This window comes from Oreochromis aureus, linkage group 14 (assembly GCF_013358895.1).
Source record: "Oreochromis aureus strain Israel breed Guangdong linkage group 14, ZZ_aureus, whole genome shotgun sequence".
Lineage (NCBI taxonomy): Eukaryota > Metazoa > Chordata > Actinopteri > Cichliformes > Cichlidae > Oreochromis > Oreochromis aureus.
The window spans coordinates 5,215,034-5,233,764 of record NC_052955.1 but is presented as its reverse complement, the minus strand read 5'-3'; the positions used below and the strand labels follow the sequence as shown (position 1 = coordinate 5,233,764).

The following is an 18,731-nucleotide window of genomic DNA, read 5'->3' as shown; positions in this document are numbered from 1 at the left end:
TATGTTAGTATGACTTGTTATAGTGAGAAAAACAGATAACAGAAGGTTCAGGTTTCACGTTTTAATAACAGATCTCCATTTACAAACAGTGACGTCATTCAGCTGCTTTAACTTCCATCAGAGCAGGCATAGAGTGTGTCTGTGTGTGTGTGTGTGTGTGAGTGGCTGTCTGTGCATGGTGATTAATGAAGAATGCATATTTCAACATTAACAAGCACACAGGAGAGAAACACGGACATATTAAAGTGGCTTGATTTGCTTTTCTTCATCCTGATGAAAAGATTTGTGGAACGCTGTTTGTTCCCTCAGTGCTGAACGTGTGCAAGTTTGGATTGTCCGTGACGGGGGCTGTGCGTGTGGCTGTTTGTTTGCTGCCTGCAGACAGTCTGAACACAGAAATGAACAGAGGTCAGCGGAAAACACAAAATTTTCTGATTTCAGCGCCTCAAACAAACACCAATTCCTGCAAATCTAAAACTTGAACGTGGAGCTCGAATTGTTCACGCTGCTCTCCAATGTCACCTCTGTCACCACTCACTGCTTAAACCGTTTCTTCCACTTAATGAGGCACAAAAATGCAACCAAATCCTGCTTTTTAAAAAGACACAGCTCTCAAACAAACTGAAGACTCTCTTATTGCTGAATGTTTTATCTTTTATCCCAGTGAATGTTCAAGTCAAGAATGTGCTGATTTCTAAATAAGCTCTTGCACTGCAGGATTCGTTTTTGCCTCTTTTACATGGATGGAAACACTGCGAGGAAACGTCAGAGGCACTGCGTTGTTATAGGACATCTTGAAGCTGCATTAAAATGAGTTTTAACTTGTGACTTTATTGTACTTCTCCAATAAAATTTGACATTAATTCTGCACAACAGAGGACAAATACACAGAGAGACTGTGACCCCTAAAATCATCCAGTTTAGAGAACCAAAAACCTTTAGAAACCATAAAGACAAAGGCAAATCTCCGTCTATATTTGAGTATCCAGGGAGTTTGGGAGGTTTTTTGATGCTGCGTTATGAAGCAGGCTTAGTTCACCTGTAAACAAACACCTGGTTGTGAAATACTTGGATTAGTTTGAAGATGTTTTTTGGAGAAGTTCGACCTGTTAAATAATCTGTGCTCTCATCAGTGTTTCAGGTGAAGGTCCAGATTTTCTCCTCACACGTCGTGATGCGACATTAATTTGGCCCTAAAGCTGAAGCAGACTCCAAGAGCTCACGATTCTCATTCGAAGATACCCTCCTTAGGCGTGCTGTTGCTATGACGACAAGGATGAATTTACGTGCTGCGACAACAGCGACTCAGACGCAAAGCCAAGAAACCGACGGTTTGTCTGGGGCTCCAAGGGCACAACCTTGGCTCCTGCAGCGCAGGATGTTTGCTCAGCTATTTATAGGCAGACAGGTAAGAACAAGTTTAAGATCAAACACAGGAAGGCGCTGAATACTGACACCTGGTTTTGAATAGATCAGGCCAATAATCTGCTAATGAATGTGCCGTTTCAGTTTAATTTGATTCTTGACAACATCTGGCCCCGATATCGCAAAAAGTAATCATGTTTACAACATGACAGGACAGAAGCATCACTCAAAGTTTTAGTGTTAACTATTAATGCTATTCTGCTTTTACTTATTTATTTCCTTGTTTTCTGTGATATACCTACTGTTAGAATGCTGGGTGCTTTTATTAAACCTGCACAAAGGTTCAAATTATGAGGTCAGTGTATGTGTAGGAATCCCTGTAAACTAAAAGCTCAGTAACAGTTAATTTTTTTCTACTCTTGGCTCTGTATGATGTCACCAAGTGAGGCTATTCCTTATATGGTCATCTCAGGCAGAGAAGCCCCACCCACCCACCAATTCACTCATCAAATTGTACCTTTATGAGGTAGCCAATCAGAAGAAAAAAAAAAGATATGTTAAAGTGGGAGGAGTTTCTTGAAGCTCCCTTAGCGGAGTCCAGGAACTCTCCTAGGGAAATGCGCCTACTGTGTCGCTTTAAATACTCAGAGATACTAAAATTGGCAAATTTTTTAAATAGTCATGCACACAGCGTCAGAGTGAACAGAAATACAGTCCGATTATGATGGGAGGATGGTTAAGGTGCAGTCCTGTAGCCTCTAAATCAGCTGATTATAAGTTGTTACTACCAGAAATGTCTGGATTACAATCTGGGCTCAAACGTATCCTCACTACACACCATCTGGACCAGCAAAACTTGAGGTACTAAACAACTGACGTATAAATTACGTCTCTGTACTTTATCAGGAAAATCAATAAAAATCTACTTTTAAAAGTTATGTGAGTATCATACAGGGAAGTGCAAGGATTCAACCAGGAATTATTTAAATACTAATAACAAGCCTGACAGTTAAACTTAGTAAACACTTTGTTTTTGTAATCAACAAAAAACAAACTCAAACTCACAAAAATGTTAATAATTGGAAGTTTTAAGATTGGCTCAACTGATCCCCAAGCAATCTGGAATTTTCTGGGATCTAGGAATTTTTGAAATTCCCAGAAGGGTAAATTTGCCCGTTGACTTTCCATTTTCATAGATACAAATCAAGCTGAACTAAAAGAAAAACATTGTCTAGATGGTTTTGTTAAAGTATAGCTCATTAATCCAGACGCAGATGTCCTTTTGGATCCCGGGATTCAGTGAATGCTAAATGTGGGGGAAACTTTCCGCCTTGGACGTGCTTTAAACTTTCAGGACTTGTGTTTGGCGCAGCTTTTGGCAGGTTTATGGCCGACAGCAAAAAATAAGACAGATTTTTTGTTTCTTTTCTATCGTCAGGAATCTGAACAAAGGCTGAAAAGTCGAGTCAAGTGTAAATTCAGTCACGCAAAGGGAACAAACTTCATCACGGAGATGTGCAATTATTAAATTCCTTCCAACTAAACGTGTGCAGTGAGTGTCGGGGGCGTAATGGGAGCCATTTTGCCGCTTCAGTCAGATCGATAAACAGAAAGTACACCCCTGAATGTGGCAGCTAACAATGGACCGTGGATTTATTTTATGTGCAAATTCTTGCAAGAGGCAATTCAGGTGCAACAGGAGAGTCCATAACACAGAATACATGATGCTACACCAAGAGGGGGACTGTGTGTGCGTGTGTGTGTGTTTGGAATGTGCAACAGTGTGCGTTTGTTGGTGCCCAGGTTACTCATTAAGATGCATGAGGATTAGTGACGAGTCGACTGATTAGCTTGGACAGTCAGCTGAAATGATTGCTCTCTGTGCTCGAGTCGGGTCGGTCACCCCGGACCCCAAAAACATGAGATTAAACCCAGACTGCTTTCAGGGCCAAACTGGAGAAACTCTATAACACAAAATAAAAACACATCGACATCTTCATGTTCCCTAAAACAGCAGACATTCGATTTATAACCGTCTCGTTTGTATGTACAATAGAAGGATCTTCATATATTAATAATCTTCATCTTTCCTGCTTCGTCTTCGCCTCATCATCGCTGCCGAGTCCCTACACGTTTTGTCCGCTGTGTATTTATAGAGTATTTTCATTATTTACAGTATAAATTACTACACAGTCTTGTGATAAAATAAATAACATAAATACAATGGCCGTGGCTTTTGCAGTGTCTTTAGCATGAAGGGGAAAATGGGAGGGGTCCGATGGAGGAGGGCCTGCCGTTAGCTCCTCTGTTGCTTCGGGGTTACAGACAGAAAGGATGAAGAACGCGGTTAAAGCAGTCTTTCTGCAGAGAGACACGGAGGAGGGAGGGCGGAAGCAGTGGGAATAAACCGCATTCCCACTTAGGGAGGGAAACTCTTCCTGAGAAACACTGGACAAAAACCTCATTAAATAATAAAACGTCCCAACTTTCTGGACTTAATTTTGGCCAATCAAGAGCGTCCCCTTGTGCACCTCTGTACCGCCTTCAGGCTTGCTGCGTGTTTTAGATCACTCGGTGGAAGTTTTCTAATAATGATTACAAACTTACACATCCGATGAGAGCTATCACTCCGGCTACAAACGCGCAGTTATCAGTGGAAGAGTCTGCAGAGTCCAAGCTAGATGGGAGCACGTCAGGTGAGGAGTACGACCACGGATGATGATCTTAATTTCTTTTTCCAGGAAGCTGAGCAGCATGAAATCTGTCAACCAGGTTTAGAGGCCCCCGTAACATCCCGAGGACTCTGAAGGAGGAGCATTTTACCCACAGAAACATAATATGTGCTCACTCCCTGAAGGGTCACCCTTTAGACTCACTGAAGGAGACTTCCACAGAGCAATCTAAAAATAAAGTTGCCCAAAGAGACGCATCCAATTTATAGTTTATCAGTGATGGCAAATTTAAACCAATTGATAAATGTTTGTTTTTTTTTTATATTGAGCCATTTTAAAAAACTTCCACTTAGCTACAGTGGAAGAAATTCATGTGGAAAATGGGACCAGGTAGAGCTGACGTGCTCGAATAGTCCAGAGGCTGGCTTTTTAGGTCCATCATATGGTCAAAAATACATGGACACCTGAACACTTCACCCGTATGTGACTCATACTCTGCTGCTGCAACAGCTTTTCCAAGACATTAGTGGCGTCTAACACTGATTTCATAGTTCCAGTTGATCCTAAACGAGGTCTGGCTGGTTTCCAAAATGCTTTAAAACATTCCTCAGAAAATAAATGAAAGCTGCAGTAAAAGAAAAAAAAACAAACAAACAAAACAACTAAAGGGGTGTCCACATACTTCTGTCATATACTGATATGGTCCACTGTGGCTTAATGCTATATTCATTTGTTCCCACGTTTTCCTAATCTGTAATGTTTCAGGAAGAGTTTCCCACCTCCGGCTGAAGGTGAGTACAGAGAGTTATACTGAGGGTTAATACTGCAGTGGTAGGTCAGGTATCGTCTCTGGTAGTTGGCCCCAAATTCTGACATATTAGGAGGAGGATGACGAGGGAAAGGATGGAGGGATGAGTGCAAAGCTTCTCCTCCAGCTATACCACCGTGCCGCTCGGAGAGTTCCCGTTCTGTGCTGTCAGGTTCTGAACGGGAGAAGAATAAAAACACAAAGTTAGACACACTGAAAATCGTCTCCTGTCTGCACTCAAACTGAACTTTTAAACTAACCCTGGTTCATAATTATACTGATAAAACAAACAGTAAGTGGGATAATTACCACTTCATAATGAAGGCCCTTAAATAAAACTACACTGATACTAATTTTCCCAAGAGGGCAACACCAGAGCCAGTGTCTGTTTAAAGGGTCGTATCAATACACTGAACTCGATTCTGTTCAATATTAATTTTATGTCTTTATAAAATTATTGATGTGGTCCTCCACATCTGTCCCAGTTTCTTATATGAACTACTCTATAACCCCTTTTCCATTAGAATGTACTTGGATCAACTCGGCACAGTTCACCACGGTTTTCAGGGTTTAGGTCACAGTACCTGGTACAAGGTACTTTTTTTTTTAGTACCTGCTCGCCCGGGTTTCCACGCGATCCGAGCAGGTACTAAACTGCGACATCGTCAGACTGCATGCCACCAATGGGCTTGACAGTAGCATCACTCGAGAGTCTGTTGTTCACGAAAATTAAAACCGCCATTTTTAAAATGACTACAAAAAAATAACGCTGTGCTCCCCCGAGTCTGACAAAGCCACAGACTGAGCAGCAGGTATATTCCTGTTCAACTTCTTTTTAGCTTTCGTTTCACATTTTAATTACGTCGAGGGACGCTCGGACATGTTGATATGACGACAGCCATGCACATTAAGTAGTACTGAATTTGTAGTGGAAAACCAATCAATCCGAGCCGAGCAGTGTCGATCCGTGGAGAGTCAATCCGAGTGGGTACTAATGGAAAAGGGGCTGATGAGAGCTGGACAGGCCATAGAAGGTCCTTAAGCCATCAGCAGGACCGGTATCCGCTCCTCAGTGAAAGTAGGAACAGCATGAGCACTGCCAGAGCTACAAAATGACCTCCAGCAGGCCACTGTTGTGAATGTCTCTGACCAAGGAATCAGAAACAGACTTCATGAGGGTGACCTGAGCCCCGACGCCCTCTAGTGGACCCTGTGCTCACTGCCCAGCACCTTGTAGCCCAAACTGGCATTTGCCATAGAATACCAGAAATGGGAGGTTGTGCTTTATACAGGCGAGAGCAGGTTCACCCTGAGTACACATGATAGACGTCAAAGGGTCTGCAGAAGCTGTGGAGAAACTTATGCTGCCTGTTACACCACTCAGCACGACCAGTTTGGTGGTGAGTCAGTGATGGTCTGGAGAGACGTATCTATGGAGACCTGCATAGACCTCAACAGGACAGGCAGCAGCACCCTGACCGCCATCAGGTTTCGGCTCTCTGTAGGTTGATAATTTTCACTTCCAACAAATGATGAGGAATCATTGGTTCCAGATCCTCCTGTCTCAGAAAACCAGGGCCTTCACAGGTGACCCCCACCACCTGTTTGACCCGCGGGGTCAGTGTGTCAGGTCAATCAGGTCCCACATTTCCAGACTCACTAACGGCTTCTTCCCTTGAGCCATTGAGACTGTTAACAAACACTACCCCCCCCGGCAGTCAGCCTCCAATGATGATTAAGTACCTAAAAATGAGGTAATTCACCAACCTCCACAAACCACTGAACTCTGAAAAATATGCAAGAAAATGGTTGGTGCTGAAGGCAAAAAGACAAACGTGTTTCACTACTAAATAAATATATACTACTGTTAAAATACTTATTTTATGCTTTTATTTCAACACTACTTGGGCTACCCAAAAACTTGATTCTGTTCATCTGGACGCAGCATTTTCAGTGGGAGAAATGTTTCATCGCTCATCCAAGTGACTGCTTCAGTTTTTCATAACAAAAATTTAAAATAAATAATTGGTCCACCCCAAGGATCAGGTCCCCCGGCATAAACAGAGGATTGTTGTGATTTATACATCGGGGAAACCAAACAACCTGTGGCTAAGTGGGTGTCACAACACAGAAGAGCCACCTCGTCAGGCCAGGACTCTGCAGTTTATTTACACCTACAGGCCAGTGGACACTCTTTCAATGATGAGGATGTACACATCCTGGACAGGGAGGAACGCTGGTTTGAGCGCGGAGTCAAGGAGGCCATTTACATGAAAAGGGAAAGACCATCTCTGAATCGAGGAGGGGGCCTAAAGGTACATCTTTCGCCATCTTACAACGCTGTGATTGCAGCCATTCCCCATGGTACTCATGGCCATTGATCAAATAAGTGGTTTGTTCATCAATGATCATGACAATTTGCATATTAATGATCAAGGAACTGACCTCACAGCTCATTGTTCCTTCAGTGGTGCTAGTTTGAGTCATTATGAAAATGTCCTGTTTATAAGGTTTGGGGAAACCTGCAGCCAGCTGACACTGAAGAAGTCACTTGGATGAGTGACGAAACGTTTCTCCCACTGAAAACGCTGCGTCCAGATGAACAGAATCAACTTTTGGGATTTACTTACCTGGATGATTGAGCATGCATCAAGACTTGGGCTACTCAGAAATACATCACAACTTTTCCTGAAATATACACCAGCAGTCAGTGTTTCTCTGTCCTCTTTAAGGCCTTACAAATTGGTTGAAGACATTTTGCTGAGGTTAAATCGTGTTTTAGAATAAATTAGATGATAAAGAAGGGTTTGCTTTCAGGTGTAGAAAATCTGTATCTGGGCAATCAATGCCACATGAGCGTGCACTGTCCTTGATTGAGCCTTCAGTTGCTCAGAGTTCGGTCGTGCTATAGGACTAATGCTACAGTAATGGCTGACGCATCTGTCAATGTTCGGGTGAACTGTGACATCAACGCGGCCTCGTAACCGTTCACACGGTCAGCTCAGAAAGCGGTAATGTTTTTCTCAGCTCAGCACTGGAATAAAGGAGGTTTTTTTCATGTCCATGGCAGCATGTGCCATAGCTGATGAGGACGAGGGTGAGGCTGAAATGCCTGTATGAACTGGGCTGTTCCCTCTTTGCAGCAGGTATCTTTTGTTTTAAGCCTGTTTTTCAGGAGCTCAGCAGCTTCGATGTCTCACCCAAACATAGTCGCATCTGGCTTTAAAACACCAGATTAAAGGCTTCAAAATTAAAGGTTTCAAAATGATACCCTATAAAATGAAAGATGATGTGATGATGGCTTAGTCCATCTCTGTTTTTGCCCTGTACTGTAAATTAAAACCATGTTGGACTGGAGTCATGAAGACATGTGAAGCGAGTTATTCTCTGAGATCTAACTGACTGCAAGACTAACCAACTAGAGAGAAAAACCATGACTTAAAAAATGTTAACAGGAGACGTACCGCCTTCCCCGGCCGTGCCCAGGTACAGATGAGGCCCTCTTGGCAGGCCGTGATGATGCAGTCATCCATGAACACCAGGACCGTCAGCCTCTCGTGTGCAATCTTCTTACAGACCAGCGGCTCCAGCAGCGGCACTTCGTGCATGCGCGGGCACAGCGTGGTGCCCAGCACCTTGGCGGCGTCCAGCCGGTTGCTCCTCGGCGCCACGTTGATCTTGTCGTTGCTTTTGCTGATGTTGCCCAGGCTGTGGTACCGCTTGTGCTCCTTCTCCACGCCCCCACTGCTGCCGGACTTATCCGACTTGCGCTCCTGTAGGGAAAGCGTGGCGAAGCGGCCGATGCTGAAGGGGGTGCTGTTTCCTCCGCCGCTGCTCCCTCCCCCTCCTCCTCCTCCCCCACTGCCCTCTGAGGCGCCCTGGCCTTTGGAGGCGTTCGCCACAGCAGGGTGGGGCAAAGAGTTGGAGCGCGAAAGGGAGCGAGGAAGCGGTAAAGGGAGCGTGGGTGGGTTGGAGGCGCCGGTGTTAGTGTTTGGGGGGTGATGGTGTCCCTCCACACCTCCACTTCCTCCCCCACCTGAGGTGCTGTTGACCACCCCGCTGCCAGAGTTGGACAGCGAAGGCCCAAAAGTGTTAGTAAAGGCGCGGGATAGCGGCAGGCGCGGGTACAGCACGTCATCAGTCAGGTCCCACAGACAGAACTGGGTGTCCTGCCCCACCGAGCCGAATCGGTAAGTGACCGATGGCGAACCGCCGCCTTTTGAGCTGTGCCGAGAAAGACGCGATAACGTGCTGCTCGTTCGAACCCGCCCAAAGTGCATGGAGTTATTTTGCGCCCCCTGGTGGAGGTCCTCCTCGCTGCCACTGAGCTCCATAGGCTCCTCATCTTCCAGGGAAGTCGTGAAGGGATCAAATGCTACCACGTTAACCCAAGACTTGTGGCCGTGCCCCCTCGCTACCACTCGGCTTTCTGCAAATGACCACACAGTAACCAGATCATCCTCCCCTCCCGTGGCAAGATATTTCCCATCGGGGCTCCACGACACACAGAGCAGCCCACCAAAGTAGCTCTTCATCACGCCCTGAAGCTCCATTGAATCAAAGTGGAAGACGCGCAGGCATCCGTCCTGGCCCACGCACGCCACGTGCACCCCGTCTGGGGAGAACGCAAACTCGTTGAGGCCTCCCTCCCCCACGGCCCACCGCAGCAGAGGGTTGCGCGGCGTCTTGGTTTTGCAGGCATAAACGGCGAAGCCTTCGCCCTGCCGCAACAGAGAGTACTGTGGGGCCGTGGTGCCGCATGGGTGGTCCACGTTGTAGAGGTAGAGGTGACCGCTGGCATGGGAGGCCAGGAACAGGTTCTCCGACTTGGGAAGCCATTTTAGACACGTTACCTTGGATTTGTCTATCAACCTCTGTGAAACAGGAAGGAGGTGGGGACAAGGAAAGGAAGGGTAAAGAAAGACATTAGAAAAGTATGAGTTTTAGGTTTTGTTGAGTTTATTCGAACATATGAATGCAGAACAAAGGTAAAGGTAATGAAGCTGATAAAAGAAGGCATTTTTTGGTCAGATATGGCTGAATTGTCATGAGGCGTTCTGCAAGGATCTGGTTTAAGTACCTTGTTTTTTGTTCATTCCACATTATCCTATTAGGTCAAATTATTAGTAGTTTTAATGCCATTTTTTATCATCTGTATACCAATGACATCAGATATCCCAGAACTCAGAGCTGCTGTCTCAAAAAGTGAACTGGAGATGCTCATTCATGCCTTCATCTCCTCCCACTTGTATTACGGGAATACACAGTTTTCTTGTCTATCTAAAGCATCTATTAATCATCTCCAATCTGTCCAAAACGCTGCTGTAAGGTTTATAACTTACTCTCATAAACATTAAACCGTCTACACTGGCTTCCTGTCACATTTAGGTTTTGGCTCTTATGTTTGTGGGCTTACAAGGCGAGACCCACACTTTTATTGTTTAACTTCTTTATCACTATTCTCCAGGCCACATCTGGGCTACAGATAGAGGTTTTCTCATGATCCCAAGTACCCGTCTGAAAACTAAGGTGGATTGTTCGTTCCAAACCAAAAACTTTGGAAGAGTTTACCTCTCTCTCTTCATGCCTTTGACTCTATGGCATCCTTTAAAAATTAGTGGTGGTGGCCAGTGGTACCCCTCAGCCTCCTAGCAGATACACCTATGGTAGTCATTTCAAAATTCTAGGTGACTTCTTTCACTAGTTGTTGCATTCAAGATCAGAAAACTTGACCTCTGAACTTAACCTGCATATTAAGTCACTGTGATTTGAACTCCTCCGTGATTTTTATCAATTTGAAACTCCCATGTTGCTTTGTTCTGAAGTTATTGCATTCACAAACAAACCTGGCAGGGTAACAACCACAGCCCATCAGCCTTTTACAGCTGAGGGGTGTCCACTTTGTTTTGACGGTGATTTCATGCCTCAAAAGCACTTTATAAACTCTTTGTTATTTTATTGATATCTCTGTAAAGCACTTTGTGACAGATTTCATGCCTTAAAAGCACAGGGGTAAACATATTTATTACCCAGTAAACGAGGGGAATTCTCGGTGTCCCTGCAGGTTCCCTAGGTTTTAGATGTGTCCTCGAACCAACACAGCTGATTTAAATGGCTAAATGAGCTCCTCAACATGTCCTGAAGTTCTCCAGAGGCCTGGTAACGAACTAATCATGTGATTCAGGTGTGTTGACCCAAGGTGAGATCTAAAACCTGCAGGGACACCGGCCCTCGTGGACTGAGATTGCCCACCCGTGCAATAAACACTTTCCTAAACAGTTTATGGCAGGGGTCCCCAATCCCAGTCCACGAGGGCCGGTGTTCTTGTAGGTTTTAGATACGTCCTTGATCCATCACAGCTGATTTAAATGGATAAATTACATTCTCAACATGTCTTGAAGTTCTCCAGAGGCCTGGTAATGAACTAATCATGTGATTCAGGTGTGTTGACCCAGGGTGAGATCTAAAACTTGCAGGGACACCGGCCCTCGTGGACTGGGATTGGGGACCCCTGGTTTATGGTCTCAATGGTAAGTTTCTTATTTTTAAGGTGACAGGTGGACTTTCTCTTCTCTTTTTTCAAATATTTATTTTGGGGGCCTTTTTAGTTTTTTGATGGTAGAGGCAGGAAGACATACAGGAAATGGGCCAGGTGGAAATACACCCAGCCAGTAGTGTTTCAGTATAAAAGCCTTTACATACCAACCACATTGCAAAAACAAACAAACAAAAAAAACCAACATGAAATTATGAATTTTTCAGATGCAAATTTGTCGTGTAAAGTATATACACCCTGAAAGGATCCTCAAAAATATGCACGTTTGAAAAAAAAAACGAAGTTGAGATCAAGCGATGATGAGCTGATTCTGATGTTTCTAAACAAGAAAAGGAAGAAATGGAGACTCTGGGCTCATCCAGTTGTCATGAGAACACAGCAGCAGGGACAATTTCATGGTTTCATCCCAGAGCTGAAGCTACATTATGACAGCTTTTCCTACATATTTCAGGATCTCAGTTTGAGCTGTTGTGAGCTGAGTTGGGACCACATCTGTGAATGCAGAGAAATCATTTCAGAGAGCCAATTGACCCAGAGAACCTTTAGCTGCATGTCTCAGATTTGGCTCAAATGCAGTGGTCTGATTGGTCAGATTTGTTTATTTGTATGTGAATTTAAAACAAAAATTGAACTTGATAAAAAAAATTGTCCTGCAAAATTAAGAGCTACACCAGCCTCAGCCCTCCACCCTTCATTATATCCCTGAGATCTAATGAGCATATTGTTTTGTTTATATCTGCACGCACCACCAGCCCTGCTTGCCAAATCTGGCTGTCTGCAACTTTGTTATCTTTCCCAGATTAAAGCAGAGACGCAGATTTATTACCTCCTCATTGAAGAGTTTACTGGTTTCCTTCTTGATGGGGTCGAGATACTGGACCTGACCGGCTGAGAAACCCACGATGAGAGCTACACTCTCTGCTGTGGCCGAGTACTGGTTGAAGTCGTGACATGTGGGCTGAGTCCCCTTGTAGATCCTCTTGTCTATGGGCTTACTGAGGTCCACAGCCTGCAGACAACAGAGAGGAGACAGAAAGTTTCAGGGACATTCAGAGGTCCAAAACAACAAACATCACATTTCTGTGCCCATTCTTATGTTTCTTTTGTTCATTTTTATTTCTTTTTGACAATCCAATCATCACACGTTGAGGTGTTTCCATGGCAGCTGCAGTAGAGTTTGATTTGAACATTTTTCACATCAGGGTTTGCCATCTCAGCGACGGAGCAAAGTTTCTGTGCAGGGCCGCTGTGTGCGCCGACAATCACCAAGGCTAAACTCGCCCCCAGACAATCTCAGAGAGAACCCATCAAACAGAGGGCAGGACTGCAGAGATCTACAGCTTAGAGAGGTAACGAAAGGTTTTCAGGGTTATGGAGGTGACTCCCTTTCTATGGGGATGTGAAAACTTGCGCTGCAGACCTAAAATGCTCTGGAGGAGGTTGTGTTTGAGAGATCATCATCATCATGCACTAAAGTGCTGCTCCAATGGAGATCAGCGAGCTGCTAGGAAGGTCAGCAGTTTTAAGAGACTGTGAGAGTAGCATCGAGCACTGATATCTGCAAATCCTGGAAAAAAGTATTACCTGCATTCCTCACTCAGTGGAGTAGTAATTCTTTTGTGTGTAAAGCAAACCTGCCAACACTGCTCTTTCTCTCAGGTTCTCCCATATTTTAAGACCGTCTCCCTGCAGCCTCCCACTTTATTCTTCCTCCCTCTCATAATTTGACCAGAAGACTTTATTACCAGCAAGAGTAACACTGTGACATGAAACTACAATCCACACTACATACAGTCATATGAGAAAGTAAGTACACCTCCTTCCATTCTAAGGTCAGCACATAGTAAAGAAAAGACAAAACCTCAGATGAACAACAACATCTTTAAACAGGCCATCTGATCTTTGTCCTAATTACATAAAACTTGAAAGTAAGCCTGCAAACTAGTTTTCATGTTTGTTCTTTACAAAAACTCCCAATAAACCAACTGCAGGAGTTACTGAACATGTGGAGTGATGAATGAAGGATGCTTTAAAAATGCAGCTACACGTGTCGCTTTGGGGAAGAGGGAAGCGGTTTACATGCATCCTACAGTTTCTTTAAACAGGTTATTAGCGTTTCTCATTAAGAAGCATGAGGTGCTGCAGGCTGGAAGCAGATCCAGCTCCAGGGAAAACCCTCAGCGATGATACTTTTCTTTTTTTCTGTCATGCCAAAAACACTTTTTTCCTTCAATGGGTTCTGAAATATAACCTATGCATTCACGGTGCCACACAGAATTTTGAGATCTCAGTCAGCAGCTGCACAGCGTCTCTCCTGCTGATGTGTGCATGCAGGCAGCTTCATAAGCATGAAAGCGGAGGTGAAAAGCAGGAGGAGATGAACACAGTAAGATAAACATGATTTCTAGAAGTCATCCTAAAATATGAGCGTGTGTTTAGAGAGTAACACCAGTAAAGTCCAGGATATACACAGATCAGGCACAACATTATGATCACCTGCCTAATATTCCATTGGTCCCCCTTTTTGCTACCAAAAGACCCAGATCTGTCGAGGGATGCAAGTCCTGTACTTCTGAAGCGGACCTCAGTGGATCGGACTTGTTGGTCTAGCACATCCCACAGATGATCAATTAGATTGAGATCTGGGGAATCTAGAGGCCAACTCAACACCCCAAACTCGTTGTTGTGCTCCTCAAACCATTCCTGAATCAGGTCTGCTTAGTGACTGAGTGGATTATTCTGCTGAAAGAGGCCACAGCCATCAGAGAGTACAGTTTCCATGATTGATAACAGGGGTGGGGAACTCCAGGCCTTAAGGGCCGGTGTCCTGCAGGTTTTAGATGTGTCCTTGATCCGCACAGCTGATTTAAATGTCTAAATTACCTCCTCGGCATGTCTTGACATTCTCCTGGTGATGAACTAATCATTTGATTCAGGTGTGTTGACCCAGGGTGAGATCTAAAACTTGCAGGACAACGGCCCTGAGACTTGGAGTTTCCCACCCCTGATCTATAACAATGCTAAGGTAGGTGGTACGTGTCAAAGTAACATCCACATGACCATCCTCTGCTGGCTCGCCGCCTTCTCACAGTGCATCCTGCTGCCAGGCGTTCCCCAGGTAAGCAACACACATCCGTCCACGTGATGTAAAAGAAAACATGATCCATTAGATCAGCCCGCCTTCTTCCATTGCTTCGGTTTGGAAGAAACCGAAGCAAACCTTCGGTTTGGTTCTCGCGTGCCTCTTCTCTGTGCTTTCGGCACTGGACGGGCGTCAGCATGGGCCCCTTACGGGTCTGTAGATATGCCGTCCACACGGGCCAGCCTTCATTCCCCATGTGCTTCAGTGAGCCTTGGCCACCCGTGACTCTGTCGCTGGTTCACCACTGCGGACCAGGAACATCCCGCAAGGGCTGCGGTTTTGGAGATGCTCTGACCCGGCTGTTTAGCCATCACAATGTGGTCTTTTGTCAAAGTCACTCAAATCCTTAAGCTCACCCATTTTTCCGTTCTCCCTGATTTTTCCCTCCCACTAATAGGATGTCATGATGAAGAGAAAAATCACCTGTTAGTGGTCAAAGTTAGGCCTGATCAGTATATAAGTTAACCTTATATGTGTTGTGATATTTTTATTTGTATAAATGTTTCCTACCATGAATTTATTCATCTACTTCTACAACTTTTTTGAGGAACTGGTCCATTTGTGTGTCAAAGATCACAGAAAGCTTTGTACAAATGTGTGTTTTCTCACATGAATCGCTACATTGTGACGTTCTGCAGTGAACCACACATAACAGGCTCAGAGTAGCAACTTTGCCTTCAGCAGAAATTTTGATCTTTCTGTAGAAATATTTGAAATATTCTACACGTGCAAACCAGATGTTTGTTCAGTCCGAGTACAAAATGGGAGTAACAAGTGATTAAAATCCGCCCGACTATGATGACTTCATTGGAATTTGTTGTTGGTCAAAGTATTATGGAGTCACTGCCAGTGTTATTTAAATGTTGACATTAAAATGATATGAGCATACTGCAATACATGGCTTTATCACAGCATTATTAAAACTAAGAAAAATATGTTTTGTGGAAATAAAAGTAATTTTGTTGGCAACGTTTGTTTGCATAAAAATGACTGAAAACCAAACTTACAGACCTAACAGTTAAAAACATGCATCTTAGATAAAGGAAACTGTAGCTGTGATCATCACAAATACAGACATTAAAAAAAGAATCCTCCAGAAAACATAACAGGGTTATAAATGACCCCACGTGGGCATTTTAGTCACTTGAGGGTCAAAATGATTACGTTTCAGTGGTGAACAGCTGCTGCATGAGCATCTAATGAGATTACATCCTCAAACAAAAGACGTAACCTCGTCCTGATGTGAACCACAACCACCATCTCGGTGCCCTCAGCCTCTTGTGTGTGGAAGGCAAACACAAAAGAGGACAGAGGACAAAATCAGCTCTGTAATTGTTTTGATTCGGCAGAGATAACACTAAATGGGAAGAGTCGAGAATAATTATTTGGAAGCAATAGTGAATGTCCCAGGGCCTCGCTGCATTATATTACATACTTTTAATTACTGATGCCAGATGTTTGCGTTTCTTTACTTAAAACTTTAAAATGATGCAGAAAATAAATCACAAAAGCTGAAACTGTCCTGTTTTTAAAACTTATTTGATGGGAATATGCAGAGCTTCGTGTGTATCAGTGACCACTGATATCAAAGCTTCAAAATACCTGCATCTGCCAGGACAACCACCTCCAAGTAGGTGCTGGAGCTCCAGTGGAGAGGGTGGATCTTGGTGTCCACATCTCCTCAGACCTGACATGGGCTGAGGTGGCAGGTCTCGACAACTTTCTAGGGAAGGTCATATCAGACACGGGAACAGCAGCTCCCATCCCACGCTGCCAGGCTGTTTAAATCTTCTGAGCAACGCAGATTGAAGGACCGTCCCATCCTGGGCAGCCAATCAGAAGAGAAAGGGTAACACAAGCCATCCGGCCCTAAACCAACCCCCCCCACACACACACACACGCCATCTCCCCATAAATTGACTGAGACTCTCCTCCAGACATCTGACCAATTGTCCCTCAGATGTCTATTCTGTCCCCTTGATGACAAGCTTTGACACCTCAGTAGACACATCTATAAAGACGTGGTTTGATCACCACTAGAACGATTTCCAGGTGGCTGCACAGGCAGAGAACACCCTCACTGACCTCTGATGCAAACCCAGTCATTCTGTTCTATCGGCAGAAACCACTCAGTTCAGACAAGAGTGTCAAGGGTCACTCCTAGCAGACTTCGATGGTGTAAAGAGGGGAGCTAAAGCTTCTTGTTTCCCGCAGAGGACAAACAGAGGAGCTGTACCAAGACCAGGAATAAGACAACTAAGGATTATAGGAATCATGCAAAGCTCCCCTAGCAGTGCTGAAGAATAAAAATATGATGCTAAACAAGAAAAACTAACAGGTCCACTTTAAACATGCTCCCTACATGCACAGAAGCCCCACCCACCTGCAGTTCAAACCTTCTGTTTGTGAGAGGCAGCCAATCATAAGAAAGCTGGTTTAAAGCGAGAGAGGAGGGGCTGCGGTATGGCCTAGTATAACATAAATAACAATGATTCATGCAAAGCTGCTCTAGTAACAACAAATATGAAGCACAACAGGCTCCCTTTAGAAAATATGATTAAATAGTCAAATTCAGCCCACTCTGGGAATAATGGAGTCTATTTTTGACACATGGCCTTGTCAATGAGGGGACAGGGAGGCTGCAGAGCCTGTGATGCAGTGACTGTTCATCTGGATTGTTTTGTTGTTAAAAATCAACATTTTGCAGAAAGTAAATGATCTCGCAGTGTGCCTCCAAATCACAAGCCTTCAGCTGTGAGCGCTGGCAGGCAGCCCCAGTCAAGGACCGGGCTTCAGCTCCCAGTAAGGCTGCAGTGAATGGAGAACCGTCAGAGCCTTTCTTTTCGCCGTTTCCTGCTCCTTCAGCTCCTTCTGACACTGTGCATCCGTCTGCACGATGCACCACTCACCACCTATTCAGCCAAATGAGCAGCAGCTCCATTTTGCATTGCATAACAAGCAGAAAGCTGTGGTGGTGGTGCAGCAGCAGCCGCTCGGAGAGCCTGAAAAGATGACGAAATGCGAAGCAGCAGCATCACACTAGCTGCTTAGCACGCGAGGCTAAACTCGCCCCCAGCCTCACCTTCTTGATGTTGGTGTACGTGTAGAAATACAGCTCCCTGCCGATGTTGAAGCACACCCGCTCCGACTCCTCGCTCGGGTCTTCGGGCTGCAGCTTCACCATGGAGACCCGGACCGGCGGCAGGAAGCCGGCCGGGGAGGAGTTGGCTGCGGCATTGGAGGAGGAAGAGGCGGCGGCGGCAGCGGCGGCGGCTGCAGCCCCGGGCCCCTGCAGCAGCCCGACCCCTCCGCCGGGTATCGGACCCGGTCCGGCCCCGGGGCCCAGCGTGGCTCCGGCGGACGGCCCCCGCGGCAGCCCGCCCCGCTGCAGCGAGTCTGAGAGGGTGAGCAGCTTGTAGAAGCCCTCTCTGGTCCGGAACTGGGACTTAATCTCATTGATATCCTTCAGAGCGCCGCCATCTCCGGCCATTTTAGTACAAACACGCCGCACAGGAAACGGAGATTCTGACCTGGAAACAAAAACGCGCTAATCACAAGTCCTAGGAGAGATGCGGGAAAGGCGAGCAGGAGGCGCAGCAGCCGTGCTCAGCAAGGCCGACCCGCACAGCCCGTCCGCCCCGCTGCATTTTACCGCCGCTGCCTGCTAAATAAACCCCCGGAGACAGCCCCACCGAGCCGGTGTTAGCATCCTCCTCCGCCGGGTCTCTGCCTGCCTTCATCCAGCGTGCGTAAAGTACGTGTGACGGTGCGTCAGCTGCTGCTGCTGGCCCAGCCTGGCACTGCGCACTCCCAATGTGGTCGGGGGGCAAAGAGAGGACATCCAGCCCCCGTCAGCCTCATTCACCCACCCCACCCCCAACACAACAACCAGTGGACCGGCCAGGACCACGGGCGTTTCCAAGATTTTTGTGGGCCGAGGGGGCGAGAATAAGGGGGCGCACAGGAAATCTGAGTATTTGATCAGAAACAAATTCAGACTTATGATGTGCTGACAGGTCTGTTACATGAAAAGTAGCACTGCTAAGAGTTTAAGCCTTGTTTTTTTTATTTAAAAGTAGTGAAACATGGATCGGATTATCCACTGGGTCTTCTGGGTAGGGGGCCAGTGCACGGCTGAGTGCCCATCCAAGACACAAGCAAAAGAGGAAAAATCATTGAATTTAATTA

At 45.5% G+C, this 18,731-nt stretch overlaps 1 protein-coding gene across 1 annotated transcript; it reads right to left on the bottom strand.

The window, feature by feature from the left end:
* Positions 1-46: 46 nt before the first annotated feature.
* On the bottom strand, positions 47-18,388 carry zmp:0000000529 (WD repeat-containing protein 20). The gene is made up of 4 exons (XM_031739996.2): positions 17,626-18,388; positions 12,228-12,410; positions 8,310-9,719; positions 47-5,020 (listed from the first exon to the last, which is right to left on the bottom strand). Exons 1-4 carry the CDS (start codon positions 18,031-18,033, stop codon positions 4,973-4,975), a joined length of 2,049 nt encoding a protein of 682 aa, XP_031595856.1. The 5' UTR covers positions 18,034-18,388; the 3' UTR covers positions 47-4,972.
* Positions 18,389-18,731: the final 343 nt, after the last annotated feature.

Bases quoted from the DNA above. Each gene is read 5' to 3' on its own strand.
- zmp:0000000529 (XM_031739996.2), bottom strand. From the start codon at position 18,033: ATGGCCGGAGATGGCGGCGCTCTGAAGGATATCAATGAGATTAAGTCC. The intron at 12,411-17,625 runs GTGAGGCTGGGG...TGTTGTCTGCAG, and splicing joins CGTACACCAACATCAAGAAG to GCTGTGGACCTCAGTAAGCC. The intron at 9,720-12,227 runs GTAATAAATCTG...CCTGTTTCACAG, and splicing joins GTAAACTCTTCAATGAGGAG to AGGTTGATAGACAAATCCAA.